We start from the raw sequence: 22,854 nt of genomic DNA, 5'->3' as shown, positions 1-22,854 counted from the left end.
TGTGTTCTTCCTTTTTAGTTTTCTAACTCCAGATCTTTGCACATTTCATTAAAATACTTTGCTTTATCTTCTCCAGACACCCTTTAAATCTTCTGTTCAGCTCTCTTACTTCATCATTTCTTCCATTTGCTTTAGCTGTTCTATGTTCAAGAGCAAGTTTCACAGTATCTTCTGACATTCATTTTGGTCTTTTCTTTGTTTTCTGTCTTTTTAATGATCTTGTTTTTCTTCATGTATGTTGTCCTTGATGTCATTCCACAACTCGTCTGGTCTTCAGTCAGTAGTGTTCAATGCATCAAGTCTATCCTTGAGATGGTCTCTAAATTTAGGTGGGATATACTAAGGCTGTAATTTGGCTCTCGTGGACTTGTTTTCATTTTCTGCAACTTCAATTTAAACTTGCATATAAGCAATTGATGGTCTGTTCCAAAGTCGGACTCTGGCCTTGTTCTGACTGATGATATTGAGCTTCGCCATCATCTCTTTTCACAGGTGTAGTTGATTTGATCCCTGTGTATTCCATCTGGTGAGGTCCACGTGTATAGCTGCCATTATATGTTGGTGAATAAAGGTATTTGCAATGAAGAAGTGGTTGGTCTTGCAAAATTCCATCATGCAATCTCCAGCATTGTTTCTATCACCGAGACCATATTTTCCAATTACCGATCCTTCTTCTTCTTCTTTTTTTTTTTTTGATGGGAGGAATACACAGAGTCACTGTATCAAAAAGAATTGGTTGATGTTCAAACATTTCAGGAGGTAGCATAAAATCAAGAACTAATGGTACTGAAGGAAAAAGTTCAAGCTGCCCTGAAAGCATTGGCAAAAAACAAGGATCCAGGAATTGATGAAATACCAATTGAGACGTTTAAACAAACAGATGCAGCATTGGAGGTGCTCACTCAACTATGTCAAGAAATTTGGAAGACAGCTACCTGGCCAACTGACTGAAAGAGATTCGTATCTGTGCCCATTCCAAAGAAAGGTGATCCAACAGAATATGGAAATTTTCAAACTATATTGTTAATATCAAATGCAAGTAAAACTTTGCTGAAGATAATTAAAAAATGGTTGCAGTAGTACATCAACATGGAACTACCAGAAATTCAAGTGGGATTCAGAAGAGGACATGGAACCAGCGATATCATTGTTTATGTCAGATGGACCTTGGCTGAAAACAGAGAATACCAGAAAAATGTTTACCTGTGCTTTATTGACTATGCAAAGGCATTCAACTGTGTGGATCATAACAAAGTATAGGTAACATTGCAAAGAATGGGATTTCCAGAACACTTAATTGTGCTCATTTGAAACCTGTATGCAGACCAAGAGGCAGTCGTTCAAACAGAACAAAAGAACGCTGCATGGTTTAAAATCAAGAAAGATGTCCATCAGCATTGTATTCTTTCATCACACTTATTCAATTTGTATGCTAAGCAAATAATAAGAGAAGCTGGATTATATGAAGAAGGTGGCATCAGATCGATAGAAGACTCATTAACAACCTGCCATATGCAGATGACACAATTTTCCTTGCTGAAAGCGAAGAAGCACTTACTGCTGAAGATCAAAGACTACAGCCTTCAGTGCAGATTACACCTCAACATAAAGAAAACAAAAATCCTCACAACTGGACCAATAAGCAACATGATGATAAAGACAGAAAAGACTGAAGTTGCCAAGAATTTCATTTTACTTGGATCCACAATCAACAGCCATGGAAGCAGCAGTCAAGAAACCAAATGACGTATTTTATTGGGCAAATCTGCTACAAGAGACCTCTTTAAAGTGCTGAAAAGCAAAGATGTCACTTTGAGGACTAAGATGTGCCTGAAGCAATCATGTTATTTTCAGTCACCTCATATGCACGTGAAAGCTGGACAATGAATAGGGAAGACCAAAGAATTGATGGCTTTGAATTATGGTGTTGGCAAAGAATATTGAATATACCATGGACTGCCAGAAAATGAACAAGTCTGCCTTGGAAGAAATACAGCCAGAATGTTCCTTGGAAGTAAAGATGGCAAGACTTCGTCTTATGTACTTTGGTCATGTTATCAGGAGGGACCAGCCTCTGGAGCAGGACATCATGCTTGGTAAGGCTGAGGGTGAGTGAAAAAGAGGAAGACCTTTGACGAAATGGAATGACACAGTGGCTCCAACAATGGGCTCACACATAGCAACAATTGTGAGGATGGTGCAGGACCAGACAGTGTTTTTTTTCTGTCATGCGTGGGATCGCCACGAGTTGGAACTGACTCAAGAGCACCTAACAACTGGGTTTTAATAGAAAGAACTATTATGAGAAAGGTAGAAAATCTCCCTAGGAAATTTTAAGTCAATTATCACTTTCTATCTCAATAATAAAGTGCTGGATTCATGAAAGAGAAAAAAACATTCTGGAGAACCCGTGGGTCTTATTACTGTAATCTCATGGGAAGTGGCTCTGACGATCCAGTCAGGGACAGTGCAAAGGGAAATGCCCAAAAGTCATCACACAGTCCTCCAGAGCACAGCTTTACAGTTGAAAAAATAGCATAAGGCTCTCTGGCATTACACAGAATCACCAGAATAGTAGAGGAAGCCTAACTTCTACCTAAAAAGAACATCAGCCATTAGAGACTATTACCCCTCTGTACAAGAATCCCTGAGTGGCACAAGGGATTAAGTGCTCCACTATGAACCGAAAGCTTAGCAGATTGAATCCACCCAGACGCGTCTTGGAAGAAAGCCCTGACAATCTGCTTCCGAAAGGCCACAGCCATTGAAGACCTTATGGAGCACAGTTCTACTCTGACACAAACAGGGCCCCCACGAGTCAGAATCTACTAGAGGGGAGCTGTTACTGGTACCCCTCAGGATAGAAATGTAAAATTTGCTTATGGTTTCGTGGGGAAGAGATTTTGTGAGTGATTATCATCTAAAATAAACTTTCTTCTTCTTCTTTTTTTTAATCCAGCAAAAAGTTGATCTACTTACCAAAATGAATTTACCAGATTTTTCTTACTGGCTACTGGTAGCTCCATAGGCATGACTGTCTACCCACATCAAGAAGTCCAACCAAGAATTAATTCATTCCCCTTTCTTTTCCCTCCTGCAGACTCTGAAACACACCCAGACACAGGCATACCCACTCAGTTCCCCTCCTCACTTCCCTGTTTCTTAGTCAAGGTCATCATTGTTCAGGTCACCAGGCTCAGTACCCTGGTGACACCTGGTACTGCACACTTCCCTGCCATTCTGGAAGTGTTATGTTTTCAGGAGACGGTGGCAAGAAGAGAAAGAAAACCAACTAAGGGAAAGGAGGGTGGGAAGGCAAATTTGGGAGAACGATTTCTCTCCTCACAAACTGACAATTGGAATTTGTTACGTGAGCAAATAAGAAGTGCCACCATCTTCTATCATTTTCTTTTCTTTCTCCCAACTCTTTGTATAACTTCAATTTTGGTCTTCATGAGCCAGGATTTTTCTCAGGCCTGAGGGTTTAAATCGGCCACCATAACTGATGCTTTGTAGCTATATGGGACCAAGTTGTCTGGCTGTTTAAATTTTTGAAACCAGTCAAAAACCCACTCACTCAAAACGTGCCACTGAACAGTCAGTGAAATCAACTGAATCGGCCGTATGTCATGAAAACATAACCAGCAAAGGACACTCCTGTGCTTGCAAGATTGAACACAAGTCCCAGTGTTTATTTTATAAATAAGAGAAAGGTCGGGGTGCAGAGTTAAATTGACTGTTTTGTTTTGGTCTTTGAGAACTGATAATACATTTAACAAGTGTATTCAGAAAATTCAAGACTTGCTTAATTTGCAATTATTTTGCAAATGCCCCTTTCTTGTGCAATTTACCTTGAACTTGAATAGGTTATATTAGAGGACTCTTGTCCAAGAGGGGCTTTTTAAAACATTTAAATGCTATACTTGACTGCTTTCCCTTTCCAAAAGAATAAAAACAGAAGCACAGACTAAAATGTGGGTAATAACTCCTTTCAAGTCAGCACTGTAGAGCTGTCAGAGATGACTGGAAAAACATTCTGGCACAGGTGAGGAGACCAGGGTTCTAGTCCTAGGTCTGCTGTTAATGAGCTGTGTGACCTTAGGGAAGCCATCTTCTCTCTTCGGGCCTCAGTTTCCAATAAGAAAAGTGAAATGTTTGGATAAAGTAAACAGCCCTTCTGCCTCTGAAGTGCGCATGAATTCTATGAGTTTATGTTTATGCACAAAAAGATTATTTGATCTGTACTCCCCTCCCCCATGGAATAAATAGTTTTATCTACTTTAGCAAAAGGGTTACTGACACTGAAGTTTGGTTGCTGGTTTTATAGGAATTAATCTGGTGTTTATATAAGGTTTGGGTGGCATAAAGTGTTCATAGAACCTAGAAAGTGAAAGATATTAGTCTATTAAACATTAGATAAAGGGGGGAGGTAACATTTGGGTGAGATTTTTAATACAAATCTAAAATAATACTCAAAGCCAACCTTTTTCACTTCACTGATCCCTATCTTTTAGTCATCTGAGACGGAGGAAGCTTGCGTATCACTCCTTAACCTAGGAAATTCTCGTCACACGCACATAAAAGACAGATTGCATTCACTTAAAAAAAAGTACACACTGCCTTCAGGAACCAAAGAAATGTATTTATCTCTCCTTCTTGTAGAGGGAGAGCTATAGCTCTCATTCCTCTTGTTTTACTGCCTATCTTATTTTACGGTGTGTCTTAATTAGCAAGCACTGGTTTTTTACTATAACACAGATACCACAATTGGATGGCTTTAACGAAGACAAATTTATTCTCTCACAGTCTAGGAGGCTAGAAGTCCAAACTCAGGACATCAGCTCCAGGGAAAGGCTTTCTCTCTCTGTTGGCTCTGGAGAAAGGCCCTTGTCATCAAACTTCCCCTGGACTAGGAGCTTCTCAGTACAGTGTCCCTGGGCCCAAAGAACAAATTCTGCTCCTGGCACTACTTTCTTGATGGTATGAGGTCCCCATGTCTCTATGCTTGCTTATCTCTTTTATATCTCAAAAGAGACTGGCTTAAGGCACAATTGAATATTGTAGATTGAGTCCTGCCTCATTAACATAAGTGCTGCTAATCCCATCTCATTGACAACATAGAGATAGGATTTATGATACATAGGAAAATCATATCAGACGACAAAATAGTAGACAATCACACAATACTGGAAATCATGGCCTAACCAAATTGACAGATATTTTGGGGGGGACACTATTCAATCCATGACACAGTGGCTCACAAAGTTTGGCACCCGCTGGCATTTTTGAGGTGCTAAATTGAAACAGGAGAAATGGAATTGAACGAATCACTTGGAAAATCTATCCATCCAGCTATTCATTAATTCATTCATGCATTCACTCTTTTAATGACCATTTATTGAGCACCGTGATAGATGTGTGAGGGATAGAGAAAAATGAACAGTCTTGGAGGGCAGAATGACATGACACAGGTTACTGTAAGGGCGGATCACCTGTATGTTGTCTTTGGGGTCTGAGACATAAAAAGAGAATAACATAGGAAGAGCTACTTAGTGACTGATATATTGGACAATTCCACAAAAAATCTTTTACTTGTATCACTGGCCTGTGGAATTTTGTAAAAGAGAAGAGCTTGTCCTTCTCATTAGCAGGTGGCGGTGGGGCGGGGGGGATCCTGCATGAGTGCTAAGACTTTTTTCACTGGGTTCTGCCATTAGACGATTCCATTTTGGTGGGATAAATACGTCTTCATTTCCTCTTATCAACCCTTACTTGCAACTAATGAAATATTAGCCTTTAAAACATTTTAGTGATTGAAAAACAGAAAGATCCAATCTAATGCCCAATTGTAAAAAAAAAAAAAAAAATGTCCCTGAGCATTTTGGAAACAGCATCATGTATGTAGTTTGGACACAACAAACAAAACATATCATTGCCAGCCCTTTATGAATATCTTCAGATGACCCCCAAACTGACTTAAGAAATCCTTTAACTTGTTTCCTTCTTTGTACCCCTGTGATGACTCACCTCAGTCCTGATTCCGGCGACGTTTCCAGTATAGTAAGATTGAGATTAAAACCAGAAAAATTACCAGGGCAACAATGCTTAGCAATAGTGGAACTGAAAACCGGGCGCCTGTGGATATTGAAGGGAGAAAAAGGAAAACAAAGCCACCAGAAGAAGTTTTCACAAAAGGCAAAAAGTAATAAAGCAACTGTTGTGATAAGTTTTTTTGGAGTTGAACTTTCAATGAAAATTATCCTAAAACACATAGGTTTTGTGGTTTATATTCATGATTTCTTTTATCTTATTATAGTTTATCTTAATAGTTGAGCAATAATAATAACCAGCATGCTTTATGTGATCACTATGTAATAAAAGCTTGGCATGTGTTATCTGATTTAATCTACACAACATCCAAAGAGTTCAGTATTATTATTAATATCCTTATTTAACAGATGAAAAAACTGAGGTTCAGAGAAGTTAAGTCACACAGTAGTAAATGACAGAGGCCAGGCTTGGTCAAAGGTCTGTTTGCCTCCAAAATACATATTCTCCTCTATAGAATCCACTGAAGTAATATATGTTTATTATTGAGGAAAATTTGGAATATCCAGAAAAGCGTAAAGGATAAAACCATGAATCTCATGATCCCAATCCCAAGAAATAATTCACCTCAATATTCTCATTGCATTTTTTCTAATCTAGTGCTTTGTTATTAAATCTCTTGCCAATATTCAATAAATATACCTTTCTACCGAGTCTGTCTTAGTCCGGAAGCTCCGTTGAAACCTGTGTCAAATCATAGCAATGGGCAAGCCTCCACTGACAGACAGGTGGTGGCGTCACTAAGTGCATTAGCTGAGAAGCAAACCGGGGTCTCCCGCATGGAAGGTAAGAATTCTACCGCTGAACAACCACTGCCCCTAAGGATCTCTTTACAAGCGACCAAATGTTGCAATGCAAACCTTTTGGGCCAAATTTACCCAAATATCCATTTTCTGATTAGTCTAGTTTTTGTTCAGGGACACCAGAAATGCCTATAGGAGATACTCCTTACAGGCTACTGCAACCCATAAGTTTATGTGGGGAAGTTTTTCCCAGGGTTTGCTGTTCAAAATGCCACCCCCTTCAAAGAAAGGGAAAAAAAGCAGTAAGATTTTTCAGGAGGCTAGTCACTGAGTGCTTCATCCAGAGTTGGCACTTTAAAACTACACAGGAAAAGAAAACTCTTGCTGTTATCTCTAGAACACCTTATCTCTAATACCACCGTTGATTCTGTTCCCTCTCATAACTTCACCTCTTGTGTCAGTGAGGTCTGGAGCCAGCAGTTTAGACAGAAACACAGAGAGCAGAGGGGGCTTGAACGGGAGGCAGCTTGTTTAAAAGGGGTGTTGAGGACACCTTCCCACAGTGTGGACTAAGCAAAGTTTTCGTCACAGATGTCACTTACAGGAAATCTTTTTAATCACCCCAAATTGAGCTTGCATCCCCCACTCCCCAGCTGTCCCCATGGTGAGCTCTTATTAAAGCATTTAACACACAGTTGTACAGTTACCCAGCCACTTCTCTGTGTCCCCTAGTAGACTAGAAGCTCTCTGAGTGCAGGGACTGAGCCTTGGTCACTGTTGCATTTCCGGTGTTTAGCCCAGGCGTGGCACACAACAACAAAAAAACCCAAACCCGTTGCCACTGAGTCCGATTCATAGTGACCCTATAGGACAGAGTAGAACTGCCCCATAGAGTTCCCAAGGAGTGCCTGGTGGATTCAAACTGCTGACCTTTTGGTTAGCAGCCATAGCACTTAACCACTGTGCCACCAGGGTTTCCGGCATACAACAGGCACTCAATAAATGTTGTTGGAATGCTAGAATAAGTGAATGAGTAAATCTCAGTAAAAGCATTTAGTACGTGGACACTTTTCTGAAAATCTGCTCCATTTGCTTTCCTAACTCTGTTTTCCTTTCCCTACTTATCCCCCTTCCCTCCCCTTGTTAAGAGGGGAAGGTCCCTGTGGGAGAGACACCACCTGCCAGGTGTGCACCCATAGTTGTCATCACAGCCATCTTTCTCCACCTTCTCTTACCTTTGCTCACGGTTTGCCTGATGTCAGTCACAGTCCCCAAGTGCAGCACCTTGCAGATCACCTCCTCGTTCCCCACCTGACTCTTGGGGTCTTTGACCTGCAGGATGCTGGTGACAGACGTGGTCCCATTGCGGTGTAAGACAGTCTTGGTACTGTTCTCAATTCCGGACCCAGCCACCTTCCAGAAGATCACAGGGGCTGGGCGGGCAGTGGCAGAACAGGTGATATTTAAGCCTTCTTCAAAGAATTCGTAGTGAAGGGATACTGTGGGCGGCACTGGGACAAAAAAAAATAATAATGGTCTGCTGTCAGTTACACATCTGGTCAGGCCTTGTATTCTCCTCAGAAATGAGGGCAAGATCCTTACAGAAAGACAGCGGTGGCTAGAAACACAAGGCAGTATGTCCCACCTGAACTGGGGCCTTCCCAGTTCTTTCTGTGTCTAAATCTCTGACTTGCAGGAGGGAGACTGGCCTAGTACAACCCTGTGAGGAGAGAGACCCTTTTCAAAAGTGAGAGGATACTGAGAAGTCAGGTATTTCTCTTCTCTCCCTAGCAGTCCAGAGTTGAATTATTCTATTCTTTTCCATGGGCAATGCAGGAACTCTGCCTTATACTGGGTATTCTGCTCAAACAGATTGACAATAATCCCTGACTGATAGCTCCATACAGGCAGCCCACAGCTCTTAAGAAGCACCAGAACAGAGAGCCCATAGAGGGGCTGCTGCTTAAAGACAGCTGTTCTCTGCTTGAAGCTGGACCAGTGAATGAGATACATGGAAGGTCACTTGGAAAATCCCTGTCTGGAAGATCACACAAAATGCAAATGACTGCTAGAAGAACCTTGGAGTCAAGACTAAATAGCTAGCTTATGAGAAAAGGGTGTTATTTTCAGGCCAGATCTAGCCTGTTCTCTTTTAAAAGAGATTAATGAGTTCATTTTTCTTGGAAACTGCAGTTTATCTCTGCTAGGCAAATGCAGACTTGCCTTTTCATGGTTGACTTTGGAGCCCACAAAATGATTAAGAGCCTTGTTAAACAAAAGTGTGGTCCTTGGTTATTTATTCAAGGAGGATGCAGAAAGGTGGAGGAAATGGGGTTACAGGACTGTGGCTCTGTGCAAAGAGGGTCTGGATTATTAATGTCCATGTGTACTGGATGAAGAGGGATATCATCAAAGGACGAGGAGTATGGCTGATGTGGCCAGACTGGGTGTAGCAAAGAATGGCTTAGATCAAAGCTTTTGGTTGTGGCTAGAAAGGGTCAATATAGAAGGTAACCACAGGATTATCAGCTAGAAGACTCAGAGGACTCCAATTCTGGGGATAAAAATAAGAAAGACAAATATGAGATAAAGAGTGAGAGTAAGAGAAAGAAAAGAAAAAAGTAACAGAAACAAGAAAACACAAGGTAAGAAAGGAAACGGAGAAAAATGAGACAGGAAGGAAAAAAGGAAAGGAGGGAGGAAGGAAAGGAGGGAGAATGGAGGTGAAGTAGAATGAATGAATGAAAGCCATGAAAATCAAGACGGCAGTTGGCCATAAAATCCTGCATTGAGGACTCATTATAGGCAAAATAAGTGAAAGAAACTTGTACTTGGTGTTGTATACCTGTCTTGCATTCTTACCAGTGAGCTTCCTCTTCCTTCATGTCCGATATCCTTGGAGTGCTCAAACTTTCACTTTAATATTACTAATAACCCTGTCTAAGCTTGTTTTTCCTCTCCTAAAGTAAGTTACCCCTTATTCCTATTCCTCAATCCTTAATCTCAGAATCTCATCCAACCAGTCTCTCTGATTTTAAAAGAATGCTTATTATTCAGTTACATTCCAAGTTGGCGTCATTTCAGGTGTGACCAGTCTCTTGTCAGGTCTCCTTACTAACCCAGAGACAGCTACCTTGAAGCAAAATGAGAACCCATCACCATAACCAGCTCTGAGTTTGCCCAAGTTGGCTCTGTCCTTTGTTTCAAAATACTCATAAAGCTTTAAGGGACCTCAGAAACTATCTATGTCACATTAGTTGGGCAGATAAAGAAATTCAGGTGCAGAGAATGGGGAGACCCTCCTAGGGCCACATGACTGCTAGTGGCAGCCAGGTCTGGACCATATTGGTGCTTATGGAGAGTGTGTGCCCATCATTGTCCTCAATTTACTCTTGATGGCAGTGAAATCTTCCAAGGACTGTTGCTGTCACCTGCCATCAAGTCTGCTCTGACTCATGGTGACACCATGTGTGCAGAGTAGAACTGCTTCATAGGGTTCTCAATGGCTGTGACCCTTCAAAAGCAGATTACAAGGTCTTTCTTCCCAGGGCCTCTGGGTGGGTTCAAACTGCCAACCTTTCAGCTAGTAGTTGGGTGCTTAATCATTTGTGCCACCCAAGGACTCCTCCAAGCAAAGATAGCTCCAGGCAAAGATCTGAACGTAGCCTGTGAACTCTCCGATAACCATAACGACAGCTACAGCAGACAAGGAAGGCTAACTTTTCTGTGGTGAGGACCCAGAAAAACTAGGCACAGCAACCATGTTCCAAGCATTCTGGAAAATATTTCCAGCCACAGGTAATGTATTCTCAGAGACGCTCACCATAGAGGGTGAGGCAGGTTTTTCCAGAGATCTTTCCAGATCCAAAGGTATTGAAGAGACACATGAAGCACCCTTCATCCTCCACGGTGGTATTCCAGAAGGTTAGGGTTGAGTTTCGGAGCCCCAGCTGTGTGATGTTCACCCTGTCCTTATAGGGAGGCTGAACTACAACCCCATGGTTCTCGCTGAAGGTGGCCATGTTTTCTGGGCTTGTAGCCTTTATTTTCTGCCATGTCACAATCAAGACTTCCTTGTCAGTTTGCAGAGAGCATCTTAAGGAAGCGGGAGTGTTCAGCAGCTCTATTTCATCCTGGGTCACCACTTGCCCTATGAAGAAAAGAATTTATGATTTAAAACTTTAAATAAGTAAATAAATAAACAAGCAAACACATATTTTTCTGATTACAAAGGTAATGCACGTTCAAAGTCAAATATAGAAAAGGTAAAGAAGGACACAAAGAAGAGAGTGATGTGTATCCACACTCCTGATGTTGCTAGAGAAATGGAGGTTCAAATGTTTGGTCAATATTTAATGGTAGTGCAGCAGAACAGAAATTTGCATGCTTCTTTTAAGTCTTTGGTTAAATTGAAATCATAGTAGAAATGACAAATTCTTAGAGCTAAATGACAATGAGAGTATAATATGTTAAAATCTGTGGAAACAGGTAAAGCAGTTCTCAGATGGAAATGTTTAACCCTAACTATATTTATTAGGAGCTATGACTGAAAAATGAATCATATGCAGGTGCAAATGCCCCCAATTAGAAGCGAATTCATAAAGATAAAAGTGTAAATTAATGAATTCGCATACAAAATGCAGACTTGATCAAAAGCACAAAAGTCTGGTGTGACTTTTTAAAGACTAATAGTATAGATAAAATATTGGCAAGTGCTATTTTTTTTTTAAAAAAAAAAAAAGGCGGTATAAACAAACAACCCCCGCCCCCAACAGCAGGGATGAAAACGCAGGCATAACAACGTATGCACTCGGGAACGCTGCAAGTTTCATAACTCCAATTTTAGTGACGTTCACTCTTGGAAGATGGAAAAAGTTCTGGGAGACAATACCTGCTGTCGAGGTTGGAGCTTCCAGACAGTTTGGCAAGATTTCGTAGAAATTAATGCTTTTAGAATGGACCATGAAAAGGGGGTTGACGTTAGGGGCTAACTCCTTGGGTGATTTTCTCTTTGACTTTGGAAGAAATCATTTAGTGGAAAGTTTACCGTTGCTGCTTATATGGAATTGCACCTAGGTGTCCCCAGCCTGTCTGTAAACCCTGTGGTGGGTACTGCAGAACAGGGTTGTAGATGGCTATGAAACCTGCCTCCCTTCACCAGCATTCCTGGCCTCCGCAGACACCCAGGGAAGGAATTAAAGGCCAGTAGCAAAGTGAGGAGTGGCTCCCAGAGGAATGTACGAGGGTGGTCTGGCACACCTACGAAATTTAGCGGACAAGTAGATGGTGCAGGCACATTTTCTACACAATAGAGAAGTGAACTAACATAACCTTTATATTTCTGTATTTTTCAAAATTTCCTGTAACTAGCAGCACATCCAATTTTAAGACTTACTGCCAAATTACATTCTAAAAAGGTGGTATCCATTCATACTTCACCAAGCACCCCCATTGCAAACACAGGGCATTATTATTTTTTAAAGTTATCCAATTCGATAGGTGAAGAAAATATTAGTTTAACTTAGAAATTATATATATATATACATACATACATACATATATATATATTTTGGATACCTGTTGCTGTCAACTCCATTCCAACTCATAGGGGACCCTATAGGGCAGAGTAGAGCTGCTCCATAGGAAACCCAAGGAGTGGCTGGTGGATTTGAACTGCCGACCTTTTGGTTAGCAGTCGGGCTCTTAACCAATGAGCCACCAGGTCTCCAATGTGTGTATATATATATATATATATATATATATGTATCCACCCACTGCCATCAAGTTGATTCCGACTCATAGCAACCCTATAGGACAGAGTAGAACTGCCCCTTAGAGTTTCCGAGGAGCGCCTGGTGGATTTAAACTGCCAACTCTTTGGTTAGCAGCCATAGCACCTAACCACTATGCCACTAGGGTTTCCATCTGTGTGTGTATATATACACACATACATATATGCATATATATGTATATACATACACATATATACATGTATATTGTGTATGTGTATATATATACGTTTAAGTCTGGTTCATCTATGGACACAGCTTCTAAATACCAAAGTGTTCTTCAACATTAAAAATAAAAATGTAGAAAGCCGAAAGCACCACTGGGACTTCTTCAAGCAAATCACATGTCTGAATAAATCACGCACACAAATGGAGCCAACGCAGCACAAACAACAGGGGCCTAAGGTCGCCAACGCAGAAACAGTGTTTGCTGGGCTCCAGGCAGGGGAATCGGGATCTTACCTTGTGCCCTGCACAGCACCACAGCTGCCATGCCCCAAATCAGACTCCAGGCAGACAGACGGTAGGAGAGCCTCCCGAGCACCTGAAGACAGAAAGCAAAGTACACAAATAGGGGATTTACATTTGGAAAATGCCCAGGAAACTTCAATCGAATCCTCAATTTCAGGGAAGGTTGCAGCTCAAATTTTAACCCACCAGAGAACTTGGTTTTGTGGAAGCAGAGCCAGAGACTATATGAATTAGAAGAAATAACAGAGTGTACATAGGATATGGGGAGGAAAAACAGCAATGCGGCCCCTTAACCATGGCAATTTCTAGCAATTTGGGGCCTTGCTCCTAAAAAGCACAGCGTTAGCAAAGCTACCGTTGCCAAAGCAAGTTCTCAAAGACATACTAAAGAAAACAAACTGCCATAAATACGTACAGAAGACACAGGGTATGTAAATGTTAGCCAGCACCCACTTCCAAAACAAACCACACCTGTTAATATAAAATGTATGTAAAATTAAATAAAATGTAACTGGGGGGGGGGTAACTACTCTTCAGAAATGTTATGAAATAACCTCTAACTTTACTGAGGCAGATTTTCCTGCAAGTTTTATACACATTAAGCAGTTGTTGTTGCTGTTAGCTGCCCTCAAGTCAGCCCCTGACTCATGGAGATCCCATATACAAGGGGTTTGGACCATTGTGATCCACAGGGTTTCAATGGCTGATTTATGGAGGTAGATCTCCTGCCCTTCCTTCCTAGTCTGTCTTAGCCTGGAAGCTCCAATAAAACACGCAGTCCTCCACCAACAGACAGGTAGTGGCTGTGCGTAGGGTGCGTTGGCCAGGAATCAAACCTGGGTCTCCTGCAAGAATTGTACCACTGAACCACTACGTTCCTCTCTTAAAACCAGTACTGGCTTTCAAGCTAATGTTTTCTCTCCATTGTTTTACTTTCATGTGGCTGGGTGGAGATCCTTGGCCTCTTTGCAAATCATGGAGATAATTACGGGAATATTATTATGGGCCATTTTAAAAGCGAGGAATTTGAGGCACAGGGTCACACACCTTGGAAGTGGCAAGGCTAGGACTTCAAACCAGAGTTCATAACCATAACGAGTACACGATATTGCTTTCATATATATAAAAGACAGCAGGTTTTAAAATGTTTGATTTACAAATATAAAGCTATGTTGTCACTGCCCGAGACCAAATCACTGTTTTGAGAGATTACCCAATTGTGACCCAACAGCAGTCCCTGCTTCACTGCCCTGGCACAATGTGATAAATTCAGCTATGAAGTTGGTTTAACCTGGTTTCCACAGAGACAAGCAACCTCTAGGCCACTGAATAATTGTCTAGAAACTATGCTTGTAATGAAATAACTCCCAACCCAACCTGCAGCTCAACACCTACAAACAGGCTCTCTAACTTCACATCATTATATTCTCCTCCCTGCACAACACGCTCTAATTCACTGTCCTCCTTTCAATGCCTTGAAATAGCCAAGCTCTTTCCTGCTTTAGTGCCTTTAAACCCAGTGCCATCAAGTTGATTCCGACTCATAGCGACCCTACAGGACAGAGTAGAACTGCCCCATAGAGTTTCCAAGGAGCGCCTGGTGGATTCAAACTGCCGACCCTTTGGTTAGCAGCCCTAGCATTTAACCACTACACCACCAGGGTTTCCTTTATTTATGCCTAAAATGCGGTCAGTTGAATGACTAAATCAATGAAGGACTGAATGAATAAATGTATAAATAACACCGAATTTATTATTACTTTTTCTCAAAAACAGCTCCTTCTCTGGACCTTTATCTCCCAGACACTCAAATCTCCTGGACTTCTTATTCTTCCTCTTCCCAGTCATGTAATTAGTTACCATATTCAATACACTCTCCCACGTGAAGCCTCTTGCATGGGTCCATCCTTTCCATTACTCCCCTAGCCTCATCTCATAAGACTAGTTGTTTTATTCAATAGCCTTCTCAATGAGCTTTTGCTAATACTTCTTTCATTCATCATCTCTACTGAGTTTGACCTCATGCCAGGCACAGTGGTAGATGTTTTAGTGGATGAGACAGGTACAGTGTCTGTCCTCAAGAAGTTTACCTCCAGTGTATGTATTTCCCTACTATTGACAGATTAATTTTCCTTAAATTCTTCTTTGCACAAGTGGGCACCCCCTTAAGAGCTTTCTACAGCTCTTTGTTGTCCAGAGAGAACAAAGTTCTTAGCCTAACATTTCTATTTACGCAAATTCATCTCCACTGCTCACCTGCACACGCCCTCTAGGCCAGTGAGTCTCAGCTTCCTCTAAAGGCGCCATACGATTTCCTGCCTTGGCACATTTGCTTGAGCCATTCACTCTACTTGAAATGTCTTCTCCCTAGCTTTTACTTAGGTTTTACTTTTTATAAGTCTGTTTACAGTCACCTCAGTGCCTAGGTCTATTAGAAGCATTAGTGCTCCACGCAGCTCCCAGAAGATTCAAGTCTCTTCATCCAGTGCCTCCCTCCTTTGGCCTGTCTTTCAGGATCAGAGAAGGTGACCTCTTCTTAAGGGCAATTGCTAGACTCTTCAAATTGTGCAGTCTACCACACCCTGACAGACTGCTCCCAACATGCTTACCTCGGGGCTTTCCACCTCTCTAGTTCCCCTAGACTTCCAATCTGTCCATTCTCCCTTGTCAGCAGAAAATAAAAAAAAAAAACTGCTACTAAAACAAAACCTCCCCCCCCCACATTTGTCAGTTTGTCATACTGTGGGGGTTTGCACGTTGCTGTGATGCTAGAAGCTATGCCACCGGTATTCAAGAATCAGCAGGGTCACCCATGGCTAACAAGTTTCAGCTGAGCTTCCAGACTAAGACAGACTAGGAAGAAGGACCCGGCAGTCTACTTCTGAAAAGCATTAGCTAGTGAAAACCTTATGAATAGCAGTGGAACAATTGTCTGATACAGTGCTGGAAGATGAACCCCTCAGGTTAGAAGGCATTCAAAATATGACTGGGAAAGAGCTGCCTCCTCAAAGTAGAGTCGACCTTGAAGACACAGATGGAGTCAAGTTTTTCGCACCTTCATTTGCTGATGTGGCACAACTGAAAATGAGAATAAACAGCTGCAAATATCCATTAATAATTGGAACATGGAATGTGTAAAGTTTGAACCTAGGAAAATTGGAAATCATCAAAAATGAAATGGAATGCATAGACATCGATATCCTAGACATTAGCAAGCTGTCACCTTGAAGACTAGGGTGCTCCTGACCCAAGCCATCGTGTTTTCAATCGAATCATATGCATGTGAAAGCTGCACGATGAATAAGGAAGACCGAAGAATTGACTCCTTTGAATTGTGGTGCTGGCAAAGAATATTGAATATACCATGGGCTGCCAAAGAACGAACAAATCTGTCTTGGAAGATGTACAACCAGAATGCTCCTTAGAAGCAAGGATGGCGAGACTACATCTCACATACTTTGGACATGTAATCAGGATGGATCAGTCCCTGGAGAAGGACATCATGCTTGGTAAAGTAGAGAGTCAGCGAAAAAGAGAAAGACCCTCAAGGAGGTGGACTGACACAGTGGCTGCAGTAATGGGCTCAAGCATAACAACGATTGTGAGGATGGCACAGGACAGGGCAGTGTTTCATTCCGTTGTACACAGGGGTCACTATGAGTCTGAGTCAGCTTGCGGGCACCTAACAACAAAACAAAACCTGCCATTTGTGAGGACACTGTTCTCCCTCAGCTTGTGTTAAATTCCTAGAGTTGGAGCATTGACTGCTTGCTTGACTAGAAGTAGTCTTCTGCCTGCCTTTTTTGCCTCAAGGACTTCCCACATTTGGCTTTGTCTATTTATGGATCTCAGAAGTATGATCATGCTCTTCTATAGAGTAGTGAACCTTCTTGCCTATCCTATTTCCTACAAGAGCCTCTATATGTACCACATCCTATTGTCTTAGCAAGATATCCTGGCCACTTTCTCCTTGCTCTAATCTATTACCACAAATCCAAAAAAGGCAACCCATTCTAAATTTATGTTCTGATCAGTCTCTGCTTAGTCCCAGCTTCTACTACTGTAACTTGAAGCTTATTTCCAGAATACTGGACCACAACCACTTAATGGGTTTTGGTTTAGGGTCAAGATTGTTGCCAAAGGATGGTGCTCCACCTATGGGAATCCCATTACCTCATCCCAAATGTTTCCCTTACCTAACTCCCATTGTTGCCATTCCTGTTGGAAACAATGACTTGCTTGCTAGAATTAATTTTCTGCCAACATTCTAAGCTGGATTTCTTGGTCTATCCTTCAGTTTCTCTGAGATTTCTATTGCCATATGAAATCTTTCTCCCTAAAGACTGAGTTCCACGAGGTGGGGAAATAGAGTCCTTGGGAGTCTGAATCTCTCCTTTTTCTGCCTCAAGGACTTCTCGTTCCTTCTCCTGTCCAGTGGGACACAGCCCAATGCCATATCGTCCTTTCTCCCTACTACATGAAATTCTTAATTCTGCTTAGTACATGCCCTTCTCTTCCCTTGGTTAATAAGCTCTGACCTAAACTTAATGGAAAAAATATTTCCTACTACCTAGGTAAGTAGCCTTCCCTAGAGGTATGGCTATAAGGAGAACAGCCCCAATTGCCCTGGGAAGAAGGTAAGACAGTGCAAGCCAAGGCCTGTGGTTTGGGATACTTGAGGTAACAAACACTGGATTCAGTCTTGTCTCAGCTTTTCTGGGGCCAACTTGCACCCTGGAGATGGCTGTGTGTGAAATACCAGATCTGTAGCAATCTGGGTGAAGCCCTGTCATTGAACATCATGATAGAGACTGCCATGTTCTACAACTGTTCTTCTCCTGCACCCACTGTAACTGTCAGAGATATGGAGCCTCCATCACAGTGCTCCTGTAGATCTTTTGGGATGGATGCCTGGAAAGGATGATGTCTTATATCCTTGTTCCCCAGTCTCCACTGCTACCTCATGCCTAAGTGCCCCCTTGTCTTCAGCTGAGGAAGACCAATTCTGTAGATTTGGTCTAGACCCTATGGACTAATGCCATGGTGGCCAGTGATATTGATCTATGTGGCAGAAGTTGCTTCTTCCTTATACCTCTAAGGCCCAGAGAACTAAAAGTTAGGTCACCTTAAGGGGTCAGTCATTATAACAAATTACTGTTCGCAAATATATTTTGTCATCTGATACTCAAGCACACCATGAGCATTCTATGCTTTCTTTGTGCCTTTTCTTCTCTTCATAGGTCTAAGTCCTGTCTCTTTCCTGAAGACTCAGGGCTTCTATGAAGCCTCCCCCAATTCTCCTGAGTTTCACTCAGCCTTCCCATCTCTGAAATTGTTAATGTAGAATTTCATACCCAGATAAATTATCATAAGAAGACTACAAATTGTTGCAGTATTACTAAAGGGTTTCTTTCAAAAGAAGGAAAACGAATCCAGAAAGAATGAACAGAACTCACAAAGCAAAGGTGAACAAGGGAAAAGTGTAACATGTTATAAATCCAAATATGAAATGTGTTCATGTTGAAATTACCAATATTTTTTTAAAAAGGAATTTCTTTTCAAATAAATTGTATGAAGAACTTAACATACATAAATAATAAAATCAGAGCTGATTTGGCTGAAGTAGAGTTGGAAGACCTCACATATTCCCTCCCTTTAGTTGTTTTTTTCTCCTCCCACATTGTTGAGACCCCTGTGGCACCTCTGTAGAAACTCAGGACTCTTAATAGCTCTATTTGCAAGTTATTGTTGTAGTCCTTATCATCTATTTAAGCAATCTGGCCCTTAAACTATTCTACAAGTTATTAATTAAATTTGTAAAAGTCCTATCTCCCTTACTAGGTTGATCGTCTACCAGTTTGAAAGCTAAACAATCTTCTATTATTCTGTTACTAAAAATCTTCTATCTTGTTTATTTTATTTTTCCTAGCACAGAATAAAGTTAAGCAGTATCTTTATGCTTCTCTTGGAAAAAATGTAGAAACTGATACTCTTTCAACTCACTCCGAACTCGCTTTTGCCACATTACATGTTACTATCGTCTAGCCTTTTAGTTCCATCTCGTTTAAACTACAAAAATTAATTACTACTAGAAATATTCCCATTAGTGGTCTTTTTGTTAGAGTCAATGATTAGATTTTCAATATGTTACACTTTTTTCTTGCTCACCATTTCTTCCTGCATGCCACTCATTCTTTCTGAATTCATTTTTCCTCTTCTGGAAGGAACCCTTTAGTAGTTTTTTCAGCAATTTGTAGTCTTTTTATGATACTTTATCTGGATATAGAACTCTACTTTAACACCTATTTCCCCAGTGCATTTGTATTTCACTTATTCTGGAATTTATCATTGCAACGAAAAGCTAATTGTTAGTCTAGTTGTTATGCCAGTACAAGAAACATATCTTTTCTCTCTTGTAGCATTTTATTTTCTTATCACTATGAGGTGTTCAAATGCAGATTTGGTTTATTTTTGCTATTACAGATGCAGAATGCCTCCTCATTCTGAAGACCCCTGTCTTTCATCAGTTGTGAAAAACTCTTAGTTATAGTCTCTTAGAATACTGCATCTTCCCAATTCTCTGTGCCCTCTCTTTTGAGACCGCTTATTGGAGGGAGGTCCTCGTTCTTCTCTTGAACTTCTCACAGCTTCACTGTATATCTCTGTGATGTCTCCTAAGGGATTTCCTCAATTTTCTCTTTCAATCCACTAAGCCTGTCTTCAAACATGTCTAGCCAACTCTAGAACCCTTCTCTTGAGATTTTTTATATCAAAGACTATATTTTTCACTTCCAGGATTTCTTTCTAACAACTTCCGAAAGGTCATCTGTGACCTCAACCAGTAAGAGCTACTCATTCCTGGGCATGTACTTCTTCAGTGACCTCAATTCATGCATTTCTAGATTCCAGAACAACAAAGCCACTTCACTGTAGGAAATCGGAGTTGATGCACCTGTTCTGAAAAGATACTCACGGCGTGCACACAACACCTGCACATCTCCCTCCCTCCTACCAACCACTGCATTCACAGAGGAACAACTCAATCATGTTCTTAGTCAGTACACTCCTCGATTTACTGAAACTACCCCAACAGATCTAATTTTGTAGAAAAACTAGAAAACAGAAGCCAAATGTTTCCTCAGCCTCTGCTGCCAACACCCAAGCTATTTTATTTCCAGGTAAGGCAATCTTGGAGACAGATATTGGCATTCCAATTCCATGCCTTTTTTTTTTTTTTTTTTTAAGACCATCATGTCTCTTTTTCACATGGAAATCCAGGCTCTAGCAAAGTCTGTGATAAGAAACACAGAATGGGCTGGCTCTCAAAGCAAAAATCTGTGTTTTAAGACAGGCGAGAAAGCAAGGCACCCCATAAGATAAGACATATGCACTGGGAGGCAGCAATGTTTAAGAACAACAACACAGTGATTGAAGCAAAGGAAATTAGAAGGACAGCCTTGCTATAAAACATCTATGTATTTTTATTTTATACAGCTCTTTTCCTCTAGCCCATGCAGAGTAATTGAAGATACTACCAACCTGAAAACAGCAGCAATTATTTTTTACAGGGAGGCAGGCTTAGAGGCAATGTTATATGGTAGCTAAGAGCATAGACTGTCACCAAATGGAGTTTGGGCAAAAACAAATATTCAGTGCGTGAGCTAGGACAAATCACTTTACCTCTTTGAGGTACAGGGAAAAATAACAGTATCTACCTCTGTTATAAAAGATTAAATGACTTAGTCTTTGTATAGCTCCTAGAATAGGGCCTGGCAGGACTAAGCACTAAACCAGTGTGGCTGTTATTATGACAACGAGAATTCAGCTTTTCAAGCATTTAGTAAAGCACCTAGGGTAAATGTCAATTTGTGTTAGATAACAACAACAAAAAAATTATTAAATTATGCCATGAGGGTATAATCACAGACACACGGAATCCGCTTATAATCCTTGCCCAGCAAAGCCAGGATTCACAGAGGCCCAGTCTTAACCCGACAACTGCCAACCTGGGGACCTACACACCCCATCCCTACCTCTTCTGCTGAAACCCAAGTCCTGACCCCACCACATGGCAGCCACATGGGCATGTAAAAATGAACTTTCCTGCCTGTTTATTTATTTGTAAAATGGAGTAATAATTCCTTACTCGAAGGGTTATTTGTGAAAATTAGAGGAGTATGTAGCACCCATGGACACTCGCTCCCCAGCCATCACTGTCCTCTGTTAAAGCGAATAGAATCCTGCTTAAAAACCGGCTGTGTGGTCCTGTCAATAAACCATACATGAAAAAATTACATTGAGGGCTTAGTTGCATTTGGATTTTTATCTAATTACACCAGTGGGGTCAATGAAAATCTTCCCCTTCATTTTGTGCCATATAAACAGATCCCAAATAAACAAGATGTCTGCCTCTCTGGATGAAAGTGTTAACCCTTCAACGCGCATTGATCACAGAGCATTTCAATTCTCTCTCACAGGTTGCTGCGGGTTCCTGGCTTCCCAATGCAAGCTCCCAGGAGACGGGGAAAGTGCAAGGCGCATCAAGGAGGGAACCGTCTCTCAGGAGACGGCGGGTCCCGAATTCCGCATGCGATTCACCCCCAGCCCTTGGTGCCAAAACGGAGGCAATCCATCATCCCCCTCATCTACTTCTTGGGGCAGTTTAAAATAGGATGCGTTTTCCTGGCCTCTGGAGCCGGAGCCGGGGACCCAGCCTGCGCAGAGGACCTGCCGGCCCCCCAGCGTGTGAGCCTCCCCAGCCCAGTCTCTCCGGCAAAGAAACAACGATCTGGGAGAAGCATCCTCGGAGCCCTCGCCTGGTGGCACCCGTTTTCCTGGGAACGGGGACAACGACCCCGGCGCCAGGAAGGACCTGTAGACCAGCCTTTGGAAGGCAACTCCGCTTCCCAGCGAGGTTAAGCGCTGAGGGAAAAGCGCTGGCGTCGCAGTCACCCGCCAAGGTCCGGGCGAGCTCCCCGAATTTCGCCCTTCGCTCCCCGCCTCCCCGGGGCCGCCGGCTGAAGGCCGCCGCCCTCCTCCCGAGCCCCTCACCCGGCTCACCGGCCTCTCCATCTTCGCTCCCGGCCGCGGGAGTGGCCGGCCTCACCTCTGGCGCAGGACCCGCCTGTCAGGCTGCAGCCCTCCGGGAGCCGAAGGCTGAGCCAGGCGATTCATTGGGTGGAGACCTTCATCGTGTGCCCGCCCCCCGGCCCCACCACCAGCCCGGGGGCCTTATTGTCTCACCCTCGCCGCCCACCGCAGCGGAGGCCACGTTTGGAGGCTTTCGGACCTATTTGGGGGCAAAAAACCCCCAAATCAAACCCAGTGCCGTAGAGTAGATTCCGACTCATAGCGACCCTATAGGATAGAGTGGAACTGCCCCACCGAGTTTCCGAGCAGCGCCTGGCAGAGACGCACTGCCCACCCTTTGGTTAGCAGCCATAGCACTTAACCACTACGCCACCGGGGTTTCCATTTGGGGGAAATGAACGTTTATACAAGAAGCCCTCGTGGCGCCGTAAAGGGCAGGGCTGCTATGCAAACGGTCAGGGATTCAACCCACCCAGCCGCCCTGCAGAAGAAAGGATGCGGCAGTCGTCTGCGTCAGGAACAATCACAGCCTTGGAAACCCTATGGGGGCAGTTCTACCCGGTCCTGTAAGGTCGCCATGCATCGCAATCGACTCTACAGCGACGGATAAGGAGTTAATGTTTACGCACATCCTTTCTTATCTTCAAAACGTT

At 42.3% G+C, this 22,854-nt stretch overlaps 1 protein-coding gene across 10 annotated transcripts in view; it reads right to left on the bottom strand.

The window, feature by feature from the left end:
• LOC100654991 (OX-2 membrane glycoprotein-like) overlaps positions 1-22,308 on the bottom strand; it is a 140,469-nt gene extending 118,161 nt beyond the window's left edge. For 6 of the 10 annotated variants that reach the window (XR_010317853.1, XR_010317837.1, XR_010318132.1 and 3 more), the window contains exons 1-4: positions 22,172-22,308; positions 13,103-13,184; positions 10,675-11,001; positions 8,087-8,362 (exon numbers count right to left, since the gene is read on the bottom strand). Coding sequence is in view for 4 of the 10 variants with exons in the window: in XM_064268400.1 (XP_064124470.1) it covers positions 8,087-8,362; positions 10,675-11,001; positions 13,103-13,184; positions 22,172-22,183 (697 nt within the window). In the remaining 6 variants the exon portion in view is untranslated. Of the gene's footprint in view, positions 1-6,027; positions 6,136-8,086; positions 8,363-10,670; positions 11,002-13,102; positions 13,185-22,171 lie in introns of those variants that run through there. The other 4 variants (XR_002786570.2, XR_002786569.2, XM_023551827.2 and 1 more) reach the window with 2 other exon arrangements.
• Between the last annotated feature and the right edge of the window lie 546 nt (positions 22,309-22,854).

Source organism: Loxodonta africana, chromosome 1 (genome assembly GCF_030014295.1).
Source record: "Loxodonta africana isolate mLoxAfr1 chromosome 1, mLoxAfr1.hap2, whole genome shotgun sequence".
Classification (NCBI taxonomy): Eukaryota; Metazoa; Chordata; class Mammalia; order Proboscidea; family Elephantidae; genus Loxodonta; species Loxodonta africana.
This window is presented reverse-complemented; position numbering and strand designations above follow the sequence as displayed.